The sequence below is a fragment of the Nomascus leucogenys genome, chromosome 20, assembly GCF_006542625.1.
Source record: "Nomascus leucogenys isolate Asia chromosome 20, Asia_NLE_v1, whole genome shotgun sequence".
Taxonomy (NCBI): Eukaryota; Metazoa; Chordata; class Mammalia; order Primates; family Hylobatidae; genus Nomascus; species Nomascus leucogenys.
Genome location: NC_044400.1, coordinates 45567004 through 45585322, shown reverse-complemented (window position 1 = coordinate 45585322; position 18319 = coordinate 45567004). Strand labels below are relative to the sequence as shown.

Genomic DNA, 18319 nt, shown 5'->3' with positions numbered 1-18319 from the left:
AAAACCACGGAACTACGTCAGACTACCTCAAAAATATCCCCAAATGTTTATAAAGAAAGCCAAGGGCACGCACTCAGGCCCGGTGAGGTCCAGGAACTGTGCAAGAGGCCTCTGGCTCGGAGGGGCTGAAACAGGTGTAACCGCGCGCTGGGGGAAGAGCGACTCTCCCTGCAACAGGCAGCACCCGCCAAATCCCGCGGGAACGGCCCGCGCGCCGCGCCCCCTGCCCCACCTCCGCTCGTGGTTGCCATGAAGACCGGGTCCGGGACCGGTCGACTGCCAGACTCGGGCGGGAGGCTGAGCTTTCCTCGGCCTGAGCCAGCCAGAACCCGGGCCCCGCGCTCACCCTTCTCCGCCGCCACGTCCGCGAAGGCCTCACGCACGAGGCCAGGCAAGGCCCCAAGGCGCCCACCACTTCACGACACCGGAGTGAACCGGGCGCCAGAGACCGCGACCCCCCTGCCCCGAATCCGGCCGGTGGGAGTGGCTGCATTTGAACCAAACGGCCTTCGCGGGCAGCAGCCGTCGCCCCGCAGTCCCGGGGGCTCCCGAGGGCCTGTGACCGACGCCGGCCTCCGCGTCTTCGTTCCCGAAGCCCCGGGAACCATCCGCCCTCGGGGTAAGGGAGGAGTCGGGGGAGCAGGTGACTGGGCTGTGGGGACGCGGACGGGGCTCCGGGGGCAGCTCTGCCCCCAGACTGGCTTGAGGGAAGCCAGTCTCCTCGGGGCGCTTCTCCCGCCGTCGCTGCACCCCTCCTCGCTTTTTTTTTTTTTTTTTGAGCGTGTGGAAGTTCCGTGCGCGGCTTGTCCGGCTGGAAGTCTGGGACACTCAGATGGGCCAGGAAATGCCCCCTCTTAGTCTTTAAGGCCACAACGAAGGGGGCCACCCACGGGGGTGCTGCAGAAAGACTGATTTACTGCGATCACCTTCTCTCTTCACAGAGACCATGCTGCAGATGCGAGGAAAGCCGTTTCCTGGAACATTGGAATTCTAACCCCAGGGTGAGGGACTCACGACAGGCGAGGGGCAGACATGCTGAACTCCACGGGCGAACTGGAGTTTTCGAACGAAGACGATCCCGAGATCATCTCCCAACTCACTTCCTTGCCTCTCTCCGGTGGGAAAAGCGCAGCTGGTGTACCCGAGAAAACGGGCTATCCGGACTCCGTTTATGTCATGGCAGCCAACATTTTTCAGGGTATTCGAATCGAAAAGTCGGCACAGAAAGTCTTAATCAAGTATGGGAATGAACCCCTGCGGTCCTTGTCCGCGTCTGAGGATCAGTCCTTTCAGCGTTTGTCTTATGAGCTGGCTTTCAGTGCCCTGAAATGTGAGTTGTGCCAGTCTGGAGGATTAACATTAAAAGAAAATAATAGCGAGAGAATCTGGGGAATGCAGCCCTCCTCCTCCCTGCCCCTCATTCACACCAGGTTTTGGTTTTAGGCATGTGCATATCTTTGGTTAATTGCAAGTGTCAAGGAATTAGGGTTCCCATGAAACTAGCTCTTCCAGCCCAGGACTGCAGATTTCCCCGTGCACTGTGTTTGTCCTTAGATCGGTGTAGTGCGCGGTCATTACATTGAACAAGGAAACAATTTATTCCAATGATCATTTCCCTCTCCCTGTATTTTTTTTTTTTTCCCTCCGTAGAGTTGGGGGTCTCGCTTTATTGTCTGGGCTGGTCTCAAACTCTGGACCTCAAGGGATCCTCCTGCTTCAGCCTCCCAAAGTGCTGGGATTACAGGCAATGAGCCACCACGCCCGGCCTCCCTGTGTATTTCTTTCCATTCCCTGTGTTTACCTTTTTTGGTATTTTAGTTTATGAGCTTTCACAAATATAAAACCAGTAAGGGAGGATGGGGAGAGGAACAGAGACGGAATAAAAAGAAAAGGTGCAAAATTTAAAAAATGAATATCAGAATTACACCAACCCCAATTAAGACTATCCCATTCATAGCCAATAGCTTTAATGGGAGGAGGCAAACTTCAGTAGAACTTCCCTTTCTAATTTGCCTTCAGGGTTTGAGACTCAAGGATGGTTAGTTATCAATCTGAGGCCAGGGGTGGTTGCTCAGGCCTGTAATCCCAGCACTTTTCGAGGCCAAGGTGGGAGGATTTATTGAGCTCAGGCGTTAAAGACCAGCCTGGGCATATAGTGAGATCTCCTCTCTACAAAAAAATTTAAAAATTAGCCCATTATGGCGGCACATGTCTGTAGTCCCAGATACTTGGCAGGCTGAGGTGGGAGGATCGCTTGAGCCTGGGAGGCAGAGGTTGCAGTGAGCCAAGATGGTGTCATTGCACTCTAACCTGGTGACAGAGCAAGACCCTGTGGAATTGACACTAGGAAATGACGAAATACTGCTACCATGAGGAGAGCAGTCAAAAGGCTTGAAGTTGTGTGTTTTCGTACTAGCTGTGACTAAAAACTTTGTTGGTTTGTAAACTGATTGAATGTAGTTCCACAAAGAAGTTCCAGAAATGTTTAGAATATTAGCAGCATGGCCAAAATGATGAGCAGAAGCCTTCCTAAAGAGACATCTTAAAAAGGGCAACACTCTTTTGCATGATTTTCTTAGTACTTGATGAGCCTTGTACATCCTTGCTCATAGGAGGCAGTTAATTACTCAGTTCAGCCAGGTGCGGTGGCTTACACTTGTAATCTCAGTACTTTGGGAGGCAGAGGTGGGAGGATTGCTTGACTTCAGGAGTTCAAGACAAACCCGGACAACATAGCAAGACCCCATCTCTATTTTTAGTTTTATTTTTTATTTTTTTGAGATGGAGTCTCACTGTTGCCCAGGCTGGAGTGCAGTGGTGCAATCTTGGCTCACTGCAAGCTCCGCCTCCTGGGTTCATGCCATTCTCCTGCCTCAGCCTCCCGAGCAGCTGGGACTACAGGTGCCCGCCACCATGCCTGGCTAATTTTTTGTATTTTTAATAGAGACAGGGTTTCATGGTGTTAGCCAGGATGGTCTCCATCTCCTGACTTTGTGATCCACCCACCTCAGCCTCCCAAAGTGCTGGGATTACAGGCGTGAGCCACCACACCTGGCCGCCATCTCTCTTTTTTAAAATTAAAAAAAAATGCTCAGTTGAATTAAAATGTCTCACTGATTATTTAGACAGGAATATATATTTTTGGTTGTCTGCAGAGATAATGTAGCTTAACTCTGAAGCCAGCAATTTGTCATGGAGAAAAATTTGTATGATGTGAAACAACTTCTCTTTATTTTTCGTTTCTTTTTCTCCTCAGTAATTTTTCTTTTCCTTTTAAGTCTGTCTTAACCATTCTTCCTCCTCCAGTTTAATCTCCGAGATTTTATTTCATCCCTCTTCTTCCCCTGTCCCCCAACCAAAGTGTTGCATTTCATGCAATGAATCAAATGAACATTTTTACACTTTTTTTTCTTGCAACAATGAAATGCAGACTGGGCAGCTGTGTTGATTAATTGGCATTTAATGTTAATGCTAGAATTCTATTCTAGGCAATTTGTTCTCCTAATAGAATATTGAGTATTACCTTTAGTACTCAATAAGAAAAGTCTGAATTATAATTCTATATAAAATTAATGCATTAACTAAATGATTGTATTATAGTGATATGTGTGATAGATTATTCTCCATCCTATTTTCTATTTTATGAAAGATCTTGTAATTATTTTATCTGTCTTTTTTTTTTTTTTGAGACGGAGTCTCGCTCTGTCACCCAGGCTGGAGTGCAGTGGCACAATCTAGACTCACTGCAACCTCCACCACCCAGGTTCAAGCACTTCTCTGCCCCAGTCTCCCAAGTAGCTCCCAAGTGGCACCTGCCACCATGCCTGGCTAATTTTTTATTTTTAGTAGAGATGGGGCTTCTCCATCTTGCCCAGGCTGGTCTTGAACTCCTGACCTCGTGATCCACCTGTCTTGGCCTCCCAAAGTGCTGTGATCTTTCTTAATGACACAGAAAATCCCATTCAAATAAATTATCATAAACCTTTACAAAACTTCTTTTCTTGAAACATTCATTTTTATAAGTTCAAATTATAAGGTAAGATGGTATTGTTTACTTGTTAAATATATTTTTTTCTTATAATAATACGTTGATATGGTTTGGCTGTGTCCCCACCCAAATCTCATCTTGAATTCCCACGTATTGTGAGAGGGACCTGGCAGGAGGTAATGGAATCATGGGGACAGGTCTTTCTTGTACTTGTTCTCATGATAGTTAATAAGTGTCATGAGATCTGATGGTTCTATAAGGGGGAGTTTCCCTGCACAAGCTCTCTTCCCTTGTCTGCCGCCATGTGAGATGTGCCTTTCACCTTCTGCCATGATTGTGAGGCCTCCCCAGCCATATGGAACTGTAAGTCCATTAAACCTCTGTCTTTTGTTAATTCCCCAGTCTCCGGTATATCTTTATCAGCAGCATAAAAACGGACTAATACAACAGTCTTGCTTTAAATTATCAGTAATTCTTGAATGTGCAAATAGAATAAAATCAGAATTTTACGTAGTGGGTTTTCCAAGATAATTAGGAATCTGCTATTTTCCTTTTCCTTTTTTTTTTTTTTGAGACAGAGTTTTGCTCTGTCGCCTAGGCTGGAGTGCAGTCAGTTGTGCAGTCTCGGTTCACTGCAACCTCTGCCTCCTGGGTTCAAGCGATTCTCTGCCTCAGCCTCCCAAGTAGCTGGGATTACAGGCGCCTGCCACCATGCCCAGCTAATTTTTGTATTTTTAGTAGAGATGGGGGTTTCACCATGTTGGCCAGGCTGGTCTTGAACTCCTAACCTCGGGTAATCTGCCCACCTTGGCCTCCCAAATTGCTGGGATTACAGGTGTGAGCCACCGCAATAAGCCATCTGCTATTTCACTTTTAAAATATTGGAGGATGGGCCAGGTGCGGTGGCTCATGCCTGTAATCCCAGCACTCTGGGAGGCCGAGGCGAGTGGATCATGAGGTCAGGAGTTCGAGACGAGCCTGGCCAAGATGGTGAAACCCTGTCTCTACTAAAAATACAAAAATTAGCTGGGTGTGGTGGCGCACACCTGTAGTCCCAGCTACTTGGGAGGCTGAGGCAGGAGAATTGTTTGAACCCAGGAGGCAGAGGTTGCGGTGAGCCGAGATCGTGCCATTGCACTCCAGCCTGGGCGACAAGAGCGAAACTCCATCTAAAAATAAAAATAAAATAAAATATTGGAGGCTGTTATGCCTTTCACTTTTATCTTCTGTATTATCAGTGTTCTGTCAATACTTTCACATGTGATATTTTGTAAACTTATATCTGGCTTATACAGTATAAGTTCAAGGAATAATGATTCAGAAAAGAAAACTCAGAATTTCTTCCTTAAGATTTTATAGGAGCTGTAAAACTGCAAAGGTTATTGTGAAAATTAAAGAGAGCTTGAGTAATGGTCCCTTTTGTTTGTGAATTTGTGAACAGGTAATTAAATCACATTACCATAATATTTAAGGAAGTAGAAGAAAAACAATAACAAAATCTCTTAATTATACAAACGTTAACTGTATTCCTTTGGTTTTGTCTTATGCTTTTCAGTTTTATTGTTTGTTCCTTCGTTGATGTCCTTCATTGTATATAAGGTCTTTCAAGACAGGAAGTATATTTATCTGATTAACCTTTTAAAGATTTAAAGGGCTCCGTAAAATGTTTTTTGAAATGAAAAGTGCCATTATTTCTGCTTTACCAAATAACCCCAAGGTCAATTTTCTGCTAACAAAGGTAGAATTACTAATGAAAATTTGCCTATTCCTATTGAGAGTTTCGTCAAAGCAGTAGAGTACCAGTAGCCAATTAATTAATTAATTTATTGACGGAGTCTTGCTCTGTCACCCAGACTGGAGTGCAGTGGCGTGATCTTGGCTCACTGCAACCTCTTTCTCCCAGGTTCAAGTGATTCTCCTGCCTCAGCCTCCCTAGTAGCTAGGACTACAGGCACGTGCCACCATGCCCGGCTAATTTTTTGTATTTTTAGTAGAGACGGGGTTTCACCATGTTAGCCAGGATGGTCTCGATCTCCTGACCTTGTGGTCTGCCTGCCTCGGCCTCCCAAAATGCTGGGATTACAGGCATGAGCCACCATGCCTGGCCTAAAAAATTTTTTTAAAAATAAAAACCTGGCAATTTTTTTTTTTAAAGAAATGAACAAACAACCAATAAAAAAAAAATTGGAGAAAGAGATATCCCTGAAATTGCTGATCTTTTTCCTGGCTTCTTTCTCCACCTTCTCTAGGTTTATATTTTTGTTGTTGAACTTCGAATCCCAGGAACTGATTGTAGCATTAACCTGGTGATTTCAGAATCATATAATCTGTCAGTGAGAAACAGTAAATGCTTAACATATGGTTTGGTTATAGCTTTTGGGAATTAGTAATTGTAGTCAGGGGTTCCTAAGACCACCTCCGGATTCAATAATTTGCTACAAGGACTGACAGACCTCAGCAAAGCTGTTATACTCATTGTTATAGTTTATTACAGTGAAAGGACAGATTAAAATCAGCAACAAGTAAAGGTACATAGGGCAGAGTCCAGGAGAGACTAGATGCAAGCTTCCTATTTTCCTTTCCCAGGGTGGTCTATGGAGAGTGCTTAATTCTCCCACCAATGATAAATGACAACATGAATGAAGCATTGTCAACTAGGGAAGCTCATCTGAGCCTTGCTGTTTGTTTAGCATTTTTATTGGGGGATCAGTTTCGTAGACAAGGTGCAGTCATGTGGCTGACCTTAGTTATTCAGTCTCTAGCTTCTTCAGAGACCAAGCTGATACTGTGTGGTCTAGGACCCGAGGGAAAAAAAAAAAAGTACCTTTATCAGACAAGATATTCTAAGAACTTAGAGGTTATCTCCTAGGAACCAGTCAAAGACCAACCGTTTCTTTAGAATATCCAGAGTTTGGCCACCCAGGCCTGCTGAGCAAGAAGAGGGAGAGAGATGCCCCAGTTCCTTCTTCCAATTTCACCTGTCTAATAAACCCAATTTTTCTTTCATGGGGAGTAGTAAGAAAGGGTAGAGAGTTAAGGTGTTTCTCTAGGGTAAGGCCCTCCACATGGGAACATGTAAAATGGTGGTTAAGAGATCCCTGAAGCAGACTGAAGAGAAGCTTTAATTAGTGGGGAGAGGGAGAGATAATTGGAGTTATTGGGCTGAATTCTATAATAGGCACGCTTTGCAACTTTCAAGTAAGTCCTGATAACCTAAATTAGCATTGTCAGTGTGTTGTATTTGGTTACGCTGGTTTGTCATAAGAATAATAAGAGGAAGGCAGCATAATGTTGTGGTGAAGTGCATGTACTTTGGTGCCAGAGTGCCTGGGTTTGACTCCTTTATCTGCTACTTGCTATGTGACTATGAACACATTACTTAACTGTGCTGTGCCCCATTTCCTATGAAATAAAACAACCTAATTCATATGGTTGTTGTGGAGATTAAATGAATTAATATATGAAATGCACTTAGAACATTGTCAAGCACATAGAAAACATTATAACACAGTCCCCAATTTATGATGGGGGTCCTTGTACTTTTTCCTCTTTACCATGATGTAAAAGCTATACACGTTCAGTAGAAACCATACCATACTTTGAGTACCCACACAACCATTCTGTGTTTTACGTTCAGTATTTAATAAGTTACATAAAAACAAACAAAAAAGGGCCGGGCGCGGTGCCTCACGCATGTAATCTCAGCACTTTGGGAGGCCGAGGTGGGTGGATCACAAGGTCAGGAGTTTGAGACCAGCCTTGCTAATATGGTGAAACCCTGTCTCTACTAAAAATACAAAAATTAGCCGGGCATGGTGGTGGGCGCTTGTAGTTCCAGCTACTTGGGAGGCTGAGGCAGGAGGATCGCTTGAACCTGGGAGGCAGAGGTTGCAGTGAGCCGAGATTGCACTACTGCACTCCAGCCTGGGTGACAGAGCGAGATTCCATCTCAATAAATAAACAAATAAATAAACAAACAAATAAATAAGTTACATGAGATGGTCAGCACTTTATTATAAAATAGACTTTGTGTTGGATAATTTTGCCCAACTACAGGCCTATGTAAGTGTTCTGAATGTGTTTAAGATAGCCTAAGCTAAGCTATGATGTTTAGTAGGATAGATGTATTACATGCATTTTTGATATACAATATTTTTAACTTATGATGGGTTTATCAGGATATAACCCCATTGTAAGGCAAGGAGCATCTGTGTAAAGTATACAATATTCATGTTGATATTACTATGTAAGAAGGTAAAATTGTATCTATCTATCTATCTATCTATCTATATCTATATATCTATATCTATATCTATATCTATATACACAAAAGTAATGCATTCTGCACAATAGCAAAGGCATCCTAAAGGTGATATTGGTTTTGACAAGAGCCCTAGGGGGAAAAAATGCAATTATTGGGAAAAGGATGTTCTGTTCTCTGTTTGTTCATCCTGCCTCTCCTATTCCTGTTTTTTTTTTTTTTTTTTTTTTTTTTTTTTTTTTTTTTTTCTGAGACGGAGTTTCACTCTTATTGCCCAAGCCAGAATGCAGTGTCATGATCTCGGCTCACTGCAACCTCTGCCTCCCGGGTTCAAGAGATTCTCTTGCCTCAGCCTCCCAAGTAGGTGGGATTAGAGGTGTGCCACCACGCCTGGATGATTTTTTGTATTTTTAGTAGAAACTGGGTTTCACCATGTTAGCCAGGCTGGCCTTGGACTCCTGACCTCAGGTGATCCACCTGTCTTGGCCTCCCAAAGTGCTAGGATTACAGGCGTGAGTCATCACACCCGGCCAGCTTCTTCTATTTCTTAGGAGTCCAGCATCTCCATTGCTCAAAGAGGTCTGCCAAGTTAGAAATCCTTCTTTCTAATACTGTACTTGTTGTGAAAAAAAAAGTACAAAAAGTATGAAGTAGATGGGAATTGGTTTGAAAGTACTAAGGATGTGAAACTGTAAACTTCATTTCCTTATAAGGATAATTACCTTGTGAAGTACAAGTACATAATTGTGGCTAGAATGTGGATAATGATTCCCAGAGGATTTCTATGGGAAGATGAGTCTGTGCTCCCAAATTAGTCACTTCTTTTTAGTTTTCCTATCTCTCAAATGAAAAATGAAATTTAGGCCAGGCATGGTGGCTCACGCCTGTAACCCCAACACTTGGGAAGCCAAAGTGGGCAGATCACTTGAGGCCAGGAGTTGGAGACCAACTTAGCCAGCATGGCAAAAACCCATCTCTACAAAAAATACAAAGATAATATTTTAAAAAACAAAAAATAAAAAGAAAAACAATAAAAAAGTAAAAAATACAAAAATTAGCCAGGTGTGGTGCCACACACCTGTAGTCCCAGCAACTTGGGAGACTGAGGCAGGAGGGTTGCTTGAGCCCAGGAGGTGGAGGTTGCAGTAAGCTGTGACAGCACCATTGCCCTCCAGTCTGGGTGACAGAGCAAGACTCTGTCTCAAAAAAAAAGAAAATTCATGAATTCAAATTCAAGGTATAAATTCAATTTATACCTTGGTTATAGTAGGCTTTCCATAAATATTGAATAAATTGAAGCTAGGCAGGCCTACGTTTCTGTTTAACTGATTAAAGCATTTGTTATATGCCGGGCACGGTGGCTCATGCCTCTAATCCCAGCACTTTGGGAGGCTGAGGCAGGCAGATCACCTGAGGTCAGGAGTTCGAGACCAGCCTGGTCAACATGGTGAAACCCCGTCTCTACTAAAAATACAAAAATTAGTTGTGATGCTGTGATGCACACCTGTAATCCCAGCTGCTTGGTAGGCTGAGACAGGAGAATCGTTTGAACCCGGGAGGTGGAGGTTGCAGTGAACCGAGATTGCACCACTGCACTCCACCCGGTGTGATAGAGCGAGACTCCGTCTCATAAATAAATAAATAAATAAATAAATAAATAAAATATAGCATTTGTTATATGATGTATATATAGTTTAAGTAGTTGTACCAAAAATAATACTCGTGTTCCCTGCGGAAGTTTTTAAATATGTCCACTTGTTTCTAATTAACCGCCTTTGCAGTTATCATAACTTCTGCCTGGAATGCTGTCCCTTCCTAGATATTCACATGGCTAACTCCTTGTCATTTGAGTCTTAGATTAAATGTCATCACATCAATGTCTTCACTATTGAGTTTTACTAAATAGTTAAGAAATAATACCAATCTAACACAAACTCTGAGAGAATAGAGGAAGAGAGAATAGTTTCCACTCATCGGCTGCAAAACTCTGATACCAACACTGACAAGGATATTACGAGAAAAGAAAATTATAGACCAACATCCCTCATGAACATGAACATACAACAAAAATTCTAAATAAAACATTAGCAGCCGGGTATGGTGGCTCATGCTTGTAATCCCAGCACTTTGGGAGGCCTAGGCGGGCAGATCACCTAAGGTCAGGAATTCGAGACCAGCTTGGCCAACAGGGTGAAACCCCATTTCTACAAAAAATACAAAAATTAGCCAGGTGTGATGGTGCATACCTGTAGTCCCAGCTACTCTGGAGGCTGAGGCAGAATTGCTTGAACCTGGGAGGCAGACGTTGCAGTGAGCTGAGATCGCACCATTGTACTCCAGCCTAGATGACAGAGCAAGACTCTGTCTCAAAAACAAAACCAAAAAAATTAGCAAATCAAATCCAGTAATACATAAAAAGAATAAGAAAACTATTGCTCAACATTATTAATTAGATCCTCTTTAATGTTTTTCAAAGGCCATACATTAAAGATTGGAATCCTTTTATTACTGCTTTGACTATTCAGATAATGCTTCTTTGACTATGATTCCATGCGGACCCTAGGTCATAAGGGTCCAGCATTCATAAAGATTATAAATATTTCATCATGTCATTGTAATTTAAGTCATTATCCAGAATTGAGGTATATTTTAGATATGAAAGTAAATATATTTTATGGCATTATTACAGTGTATTTTGATTCCAGAGTTTTCATTTTCTACTTTGTATTTTCGGTGACAGGCCTTTCCCTTGTTTTGCAGATCAAGATATTTTGGAAACTATATTGATAGACAGCTGTATCTTCCCAAGTACCACAATAGTAAGTAGATAAGTTTTAGAATTACATTGTTTCATGATTTTTTTTTTTTAAAGAAAGTGTTTAAAAGCCTTTAGATTTAAATAGTTTGAGGCCAGTCGCGGTGGCTCACACCTGTAATCTCAGCACTTTGGGAGGCCGAGGCAGGCAGATCACCTGAGGTCGGGAGTTCGAGACCAGCGTGACCAACATGGAGAAACCCTGTCTCTACTAAAAATACAAAATTAGCCGGGTGTGGTGGCACATGCCTGTAATCCCAGCTACTTGGGAGGCTGAGGCAGAATTGCTTGAAAACCCAGGAGGCAGAGGTTGCAGTGAGCTGAGATTGCGCCATTGCACTCCAGCCTAGACAACAAGAGTGAAACTCCGTCTCAAAAAAAAAAAAAAAAGATTTAAATAGTTTGCTGAATATTGAAACCCCTTAAATATAGATTCCTTTTAACTTCTAATATCATTCATTTTGGTGAACATACCAAAAACTGTCTCTTTTGAAAGGGTTTTTTTTCTGGATTTTTTTCTATTTTGAAGACCTTCCAAATCCAATCAGACTATGTAAAAATAGTCATATTCCTGCTCTGTTATGAAAAATAATGGAATGGAAAATATTGCTGGTTAGATATTGTTTGTACACTTTTCTTTATATATGTTTTCCCTTGATAGCCAGATCATTTGAGCAGTCTTATTATTGTGATGCTATATGATTTCCAAGATAGAAAATTTCAAACTCGTGTCCTTTCTGATAATGAAGAGTCCATATCAGAAGTTCAAGAAGTAGAGAACCTTCTTAACAGGTAATTGTGAAAGTGAAAAGAATGTTTTATATGAAACCTACATTGGTATTTTTATTGGTAAAATTACATACAGTATAATGTGTAGATAAGAGTTAAATTTTATAGAGAAAAATATAAAAATTCATAAAATTCTTGAATTTCTTTACAAACAGTCTTGAACAGGTTAAGAATTTTGTTTGAAATCAATTTGTTTTTCAAAGCTTGAAAAACACACAAGATTGTGTGTAAGCATGTGAGAAATCATTAAAAATTCTCAATAATTTTTAGCACATAAATTAAACTGTATTTGAAACAGCTACTAATTGCTTAGTTCACTTTATTTATAGCTTTGTAAAACAAAGAAAACCTCTAACATGACTCAATTGAGAAAATTCCAACAGTAGACAAGAATCAACTATTTTCCCCAAGTAAAGAAAAAAAATTCTACTTAAGAACAAACATCTTAAATTTGTTTTCTTTTTATCCTAAATATCAGTAGAAGTCTACCATGAGAATAAGAAGTTTCTACCTCAAGGGGTAGATGGGACAATGGATTAAATTAATGCATGTAAAATGCTCAGTTAGAAACAGACATAAAGTAAATTGGTCAGTAAATGTTAAGTGTTACTGTTTGCTATGGTTTGAATGTGTCCCCCAGAATTCATGTATTGGAAACTTAATCTTCAGTATGACAATGCTGGGAGTTGGGGCCTAATGAGAAGTGTTTAGGTCATGAAGATTTCACCCTCATGAATAGATTAATGCTATTATAAAAAGGGCTTGTGAGGTGGATTTGCTCTCTTGTGCTTTTGCCCTTCTCTGTTCCACCATTTGATGATGCAGCAAGAAGGCCCTCACCAAATGCCAGCACCTTGATTTTGGACTTCTCAGCCTCCAGAACTGTGAGAAAATAAACTTCTGTTCTTTATAAATTAGCTGGTCTCAGGTATTTTGTTATAGCAGTGCAAAATGAACTAAGACACTGTTGATTACAGCTTTTAGTTGTATGTTGTTGAACTTTAATAGAAAGTACAATGTAGCAACAACAACAATTTTGTAGGAAGATTTTGGCTTAGTGAATAATCTGATTGTCACTGTCAACAATTGTCAATATGATGTCTGATTTTACAGGAAATTTAAGCAGTTTTATTTAAATTATTGAAGGCTGAGACCAGAAGACTCAGGTAATAGTAATGATAATAATAGCTTGCATTTATTGAGCACTTAACATGTGTCAGCCACTGTTCTAAGAAGCTCTTTACATAACAGCTCTATGCATTGGTTACTGTTACCAACCTGTAATTTTACACATGGGAAAAAAGAGGAACAGACAAGTTAAAGCAGGGGTCCCCAACCCTGGGGCTGCAGACCAGTACCTGTCCATGGCCTCTTAGGAACTGGGCAGCACAGCACGAGGTGAGCAGCAGGTGAATGAGAATGACCACCTGAGCTCTACCTTCTGTCAGATTAGCAGCAGCATTAGATTCTCACAGAAGCGTGAACCTGATTGTGAACTGCACATGTGAGGGATCTAGGTTGCATGCTCCTTGTGAGAATCTAAGGATTAATCTAATTAGATGATCCTTATGAGATCATCTAATGCTTGATGATCTGAGGTAGAACAGTTTCATCCTGAAACCATTCCCTCCACCTTCCCCCAGTTCATGGAAAAATTGTCTTCCACGAAACTGGTCCCTGGTCCCAAAAAGGTTCGAGACTGCTGAATTAAAGGGACTGTTTAATGCCACAGAACTGGAAAGGGGAGTAGCCAGAATTCACACTCAGGAATGACTCCAGAGTCCAAACTTCAACCATTTATATGCTAGCATTCCTTCCACTTAGCATAGTGAGGCTTGGCTGAGGTACTCTGGAAGTTTAGAACATAGTCATATCTCATGTCAGTGTCATAGCCATGAGAAATCACGGGATGGAGAAGAGCAAAAGCAATCAGATGTATGTACTCTCTGTGTTAAATAAGTAAGGATCTTGCGCCTGTTTACTTTGGGTCTGGGAGAAACCGCCTTATTGCTAGTACCAGTATTAGGCAGCCTGACTCCCAGGATGGGCATTCAGAGGAAACTTGGTGGAGCAATATGCTATGGGACAGGCTCTGAGTTTCAGTTTCCCTGTGCTTCTCCTAGTTTCTGTTTGACATAGTCAGGATTTAGGGGACTTTCATGTCTGAACTTAGTCTCAGAGGGGCTGATGAGAGCTGGGGTTATGTTGAGTCAACCAAGAAACCCACAGGGCTCTAACCAAGTAAGAAAGATTACACTGTGGTTTCATCAGAAGTAGACTTTAGCTGAGGATGCTGGCAAGGAAAGTAGGAGTAGGACAAGCAAAGGGCCTGGTTTAAGAGGTCAGAGGAACCAGAAGATATTAATATCTAAGGATTCCTGATTCCCCAGATTTTCCCCATTCCCATAATTCACATCATGCTACTACCTGCCTTAACACATATTCTGGTTACATTGTTGTCAGTGCAATTGTTTTTTCCCATACCCAAACCAATAGAATTTTATGCATTGCAAATCTTATTGCTAGGAATTAATTTAGGAATCTTATTCCTAATCAGTCACATTGTACTCAATTCACGTTATATTCAATTCATAATATACTATAGGAGAAATGCCTATGTTTAGTGATTGAATTGTGGAGAAGAATAGTAGCGCATTGCTGAGAAAATACATGTACAAAGATGCCACAGTATTTTACTCGAGTCGTCTTAGCTTTCAAGTAATTGAAGCCATCTTCACTTAGCTTGAGCAAAAATGGAAAATAAAGATACTGGGATATCTCATACAACTCAAGAACTCAGGAAGAGAATGAAATCAGGAACTGGAAAGATGTTAGGACTTTAATTTGCTTTATCTCTTTATCTTTTTATCTCTGCTTCTCTTGTAGTATCTGCTTCATTTTTTTTCCTCTGCACATCTGCCTACTGTGCTTTTCTAGTCTGCATGGAGAAGGTCCTACTGTTGTACCCCAGTACCCAAGCTTATGTTACAGTTGTATGCTAGTTTCTTCACTGAGACTAACTTATTATCTTACCTCCCATTTCTAAATTCCTGTGAGAGGAAATTTGATTGCCTCAGTGCAGGTCAGGTGCAGTCTCTCGGGCCAATGCCCTGTAGCCAATGAAGTGGTATTCTAAACCACAGAAAGACAGCTGGAAGCCAACTCTATCTGTCTTCTAGGGCTTGAGACTGTAGTTCCCAGGGAAGTTCAGTCACTAAGCTCAAAGTACACCTTAGCATGTATCTACTTAGAGGATAAAGACTAATTCTTTTTTTTTTCTTTTTTTTTTTTGAGATGGATTCTTGCTCTGTCACCCAGGCTGGAGTGCAATGGCACAATCTCGGCTCACTGCAACCTCCACCTCCCAGGCTCAAGCAGTTCTCCTGCCTCAGCCTCCCGAGTAGCTGGGATTACAGGCACGTGCCATCATGCCTCTGTTTTTGTAGAGATGGGGTTTCAGCCTGTTGGCCAGGCTGGTCTCGAACTCCTGACCCCAGGTGATCCTCCCACCTCAGCCTCCTAGAGTGCTGGGATTACAAGTGTGAGCTGCTGTGCCCGGCCAGATAAAGACTAACTCTAAGAGGTTATAGAAGAAGAAGTAATTAGCAAGAAGCTGAATGAGAATGATTTCCTCCTTGTAAAAGTGGTTTGGCCTTTGTTGTTACATCTCCTGGGAATCCTTGTGTTCTTTCACTCTTATACCCCTATGCACCAACATGTATTTTTTTCTTCTCTTATTCATGGGTTTAGATGTGTAATCCAAGATGATACCTATTATCATTTTTTTTTTACATATGAAAGGTCTTTAAGAACCCATTCTTTGTATAAAATGCAACTGTCTTTTTAATACTGTGTGACTAGGTTAAAAAAAGAGAGACCACAACCCCTTGTTTCTCACTCCCCATGTCTTTCCACCAGCCCAATAATCTATTTCTGTTAAATTATTTGTTGGACTGTTGTGAGGCAGCAATTGGAAAATAAGCAGTGAAAAACTAGAGAAGGAGGGGAAAGACTTAGTCAGTTCTCCTTCCAAACCACCCCAAAACCGTTTATCCTGATGTCTTCCACTTCACAGCTAAGGCATCACCATCTACCTAGACATCATCCTTGATTCTTCTTTCCTCCCCTCCCCTGCACTCAATCTGTATCTAATGCATCAAGTCCTGTAATTCCAATTCAAAAACATACACTGAGCCTGTGCGCTTCTTTCCATTTCCACTACTACCATCCAAATCTATGCCACCATAATGAATCACTTGGACTACCATGATAGCTTCCTTAGATACATTTCCCTGGCCTATAACTCTCACTTTCCTGCAATCAGTTCCACATGGCAGGTAGAGTGATATTTTCAAAATGTAATTGTATAGTCATGATAGAATATCTTGGATTAGACTTCCCCTTCTACTGTAAACAACTAGAAAACTGGCCAAAATATATTATAGGACGTAAAGGTTTGGACATTAGACAAGAAGCAGCACAGAAACTTGATCCCTGAAAGAACAAAACAAATGAGGTGAGCTCTAGAATAGTCCTGGCTTTATGCCTGGAAGAATTCTCAAACTGCAATGCAGGAATTAGAAAATAGCAGTCTTGCTGAGTTAAAAAAATAGAGAACAGTTTTAGAAGACTGAAGTGATTGTTTTTCTTCTTTATTGTATTAAGTGGCCAGGTGATTTACATTGACTGGTTTATGAATGTTAAACCAGCCATGCATTTTTGGGATAAGGCACATTTGCTCAGATATATTCTTTTTCTTATCTTCCCCAGTTTCTCTCATTCCCCATAATGCTCCAGAATTTCTAATTGCCAAAATGCCCTTTACATACTTGTTCATGGGTTTTATCTCTCACATTCTCTCCGCTCCTTCTTCAGAAACTCTTCACCTGTTTCACTTACCTAGTAAAGAGTCTGAAGCAGATGTCTGATTTTATATTTTTCTGGGAAATTCAAGCAGTTCATTGAAGATTATCTTTTGGCATTAAGAACATGCAATCAAGGTCAGGCTTGGTGGCTCACGCCTCCCAGCACTTTGGGAGGCCGAGGTGGGCGGATCACCTGAGGTCAGGAGTTCGAGACCAGGCTGGACCAACATGGAGAAGCCCCATCTCTACTAAAAATACAAAATTAGTCAGGTGTGATGGTGCATGCCTGTAATCCCACCTACTTGGGAGGATGAGGCAGGAGAATCACTTGAACCCAGGAGGCGGAGGTTACAGTGAGCCAAGATCACGCCACTGCACTGCAGCCTGGATAACAAGAGCGAAACTCCATCTCAAAAAAGAAAAGAAATTCCAATCAAGTGTCACTTAATGATGGGGATACATTCTGAGAAATGTGTCATTAGGTGATTTCTTCTGATGGGAACATTGTAGAACATACTTACACAAATCTAGATGGTATAGCCTACTGTACACCTATCCTATATGGTATAGCCTAGTGCTCCTAGTCTACAAACCTGCACAGCATGGTATGTACTGAATACTGTAGGCAATTATAACACTATGGCATGTATTTGTGTATCTAAACCTATTTAAATATAGCAAAGGTACTACCGTAGTAAACTTTTATGGGACCACCATCATAAACAGAGTTCATCATTGACCTAAATGTTATTATGCAGCAGATGACTTTATTCAATTTATATTTAAAGAGAACCACAGTTCTGATATGTTAGACATTGGTAATGCCATTCAAAAACTTGAGTCAAAAACTACATAAATATTTCTGAAAATTTAAAAAATGTAAATGTATATTACAAAAGGCCAAAAGAAGTAGTAAAAAGCCAAAAAAGAGTAAAATCAATTTCATTAAAAAATAAACTGAGGTGGCTGGGCACGGTGGCTCACACCTGTAATCCTGGCATTTTGGGAGGCCAAGGCAGGCGGATCATGAGGTCAAGAGATCAAGACCATCTTGGCCAAGATAGTGAAACCCCGTCTCTACTAAAAATACAAAAATTAGCCAGGCGTGGTGGCATGCGCCTGTAGTCCCAGCTACTCAGGAGGCTGAGTCAGGAGAATCTCTTGAACCCAGGAGGCAGAGGTTGCAATAAGCTGAGATTGCACCACTGCACTCCAGCCTGGTGACAGAGCAAGACTCTGTCTCAAAAAATAAAAAATAATAAACTGAGGGAAAATGGCAATTAGTTAAGATTCTTTTTTGCAACTGACAGATACTGCAAAAGAGGGATTTTAAGATCATTTATGGAAGAATTGAACATGAGGCTACAGGAAGGGTGGTGATGTAGCGATGCTTCTACTAACTAGAGCCTGTGACTCCAAAATCATCAGGACTCTAGTCTCTGCTTCTCTGTGCCTCCATTCTCTTATCATTCTATATTTCCAGGATAAGAAGCTTGGCTGCCAACAACTCCCTAACACGGGAGCTACATTTTATAGTACCAAACACTGGAAAAACTGGCTTGACTCTCACTTCCTACATCCAAAAAATCTCTGTCTTTCTC

At 41.6% G+C, this 18319-nt stretch overlaps 1 protein-coding gene across 2 annotated transcripts in view; it reads left to right on the top strand.

The window, feature by feature from the left end:
* The first annotated feature begins 212 nt into the window (after positions 1 to 212).
* Positions 213 to 18319, top strand: part of NSUN7 (NOP2/Sun RNA methyltransferase family member 7) — a 48417-nt gene continuing 30310 nt past the window's right edge. The window contains exons 1-4 of one of the 2 annotated variants that reach the window (XM_003258619.3): positions 213 to 619; positions 942 to 1330; positions 11010 to 11068; positions 11726 to 11856. In XM_003258619.3, the coding sequence (XP_003258667.2) occupies positions 1033 to 1330; positions 11010 to 11068; positions 11726 to 11856 (488 nt within the window). In that variant the 5' untranslated portion in view covers positions 213 to 619; positions 942 to 1032. The remainder of the gene's footprint in view (positions 620 to 941; positions 1331 to 11009; positions 11069 to 11725; positions 11857 to 18319) is intronic. The other variant, XM_003258620.3, reaches the window with a different exon arrangement.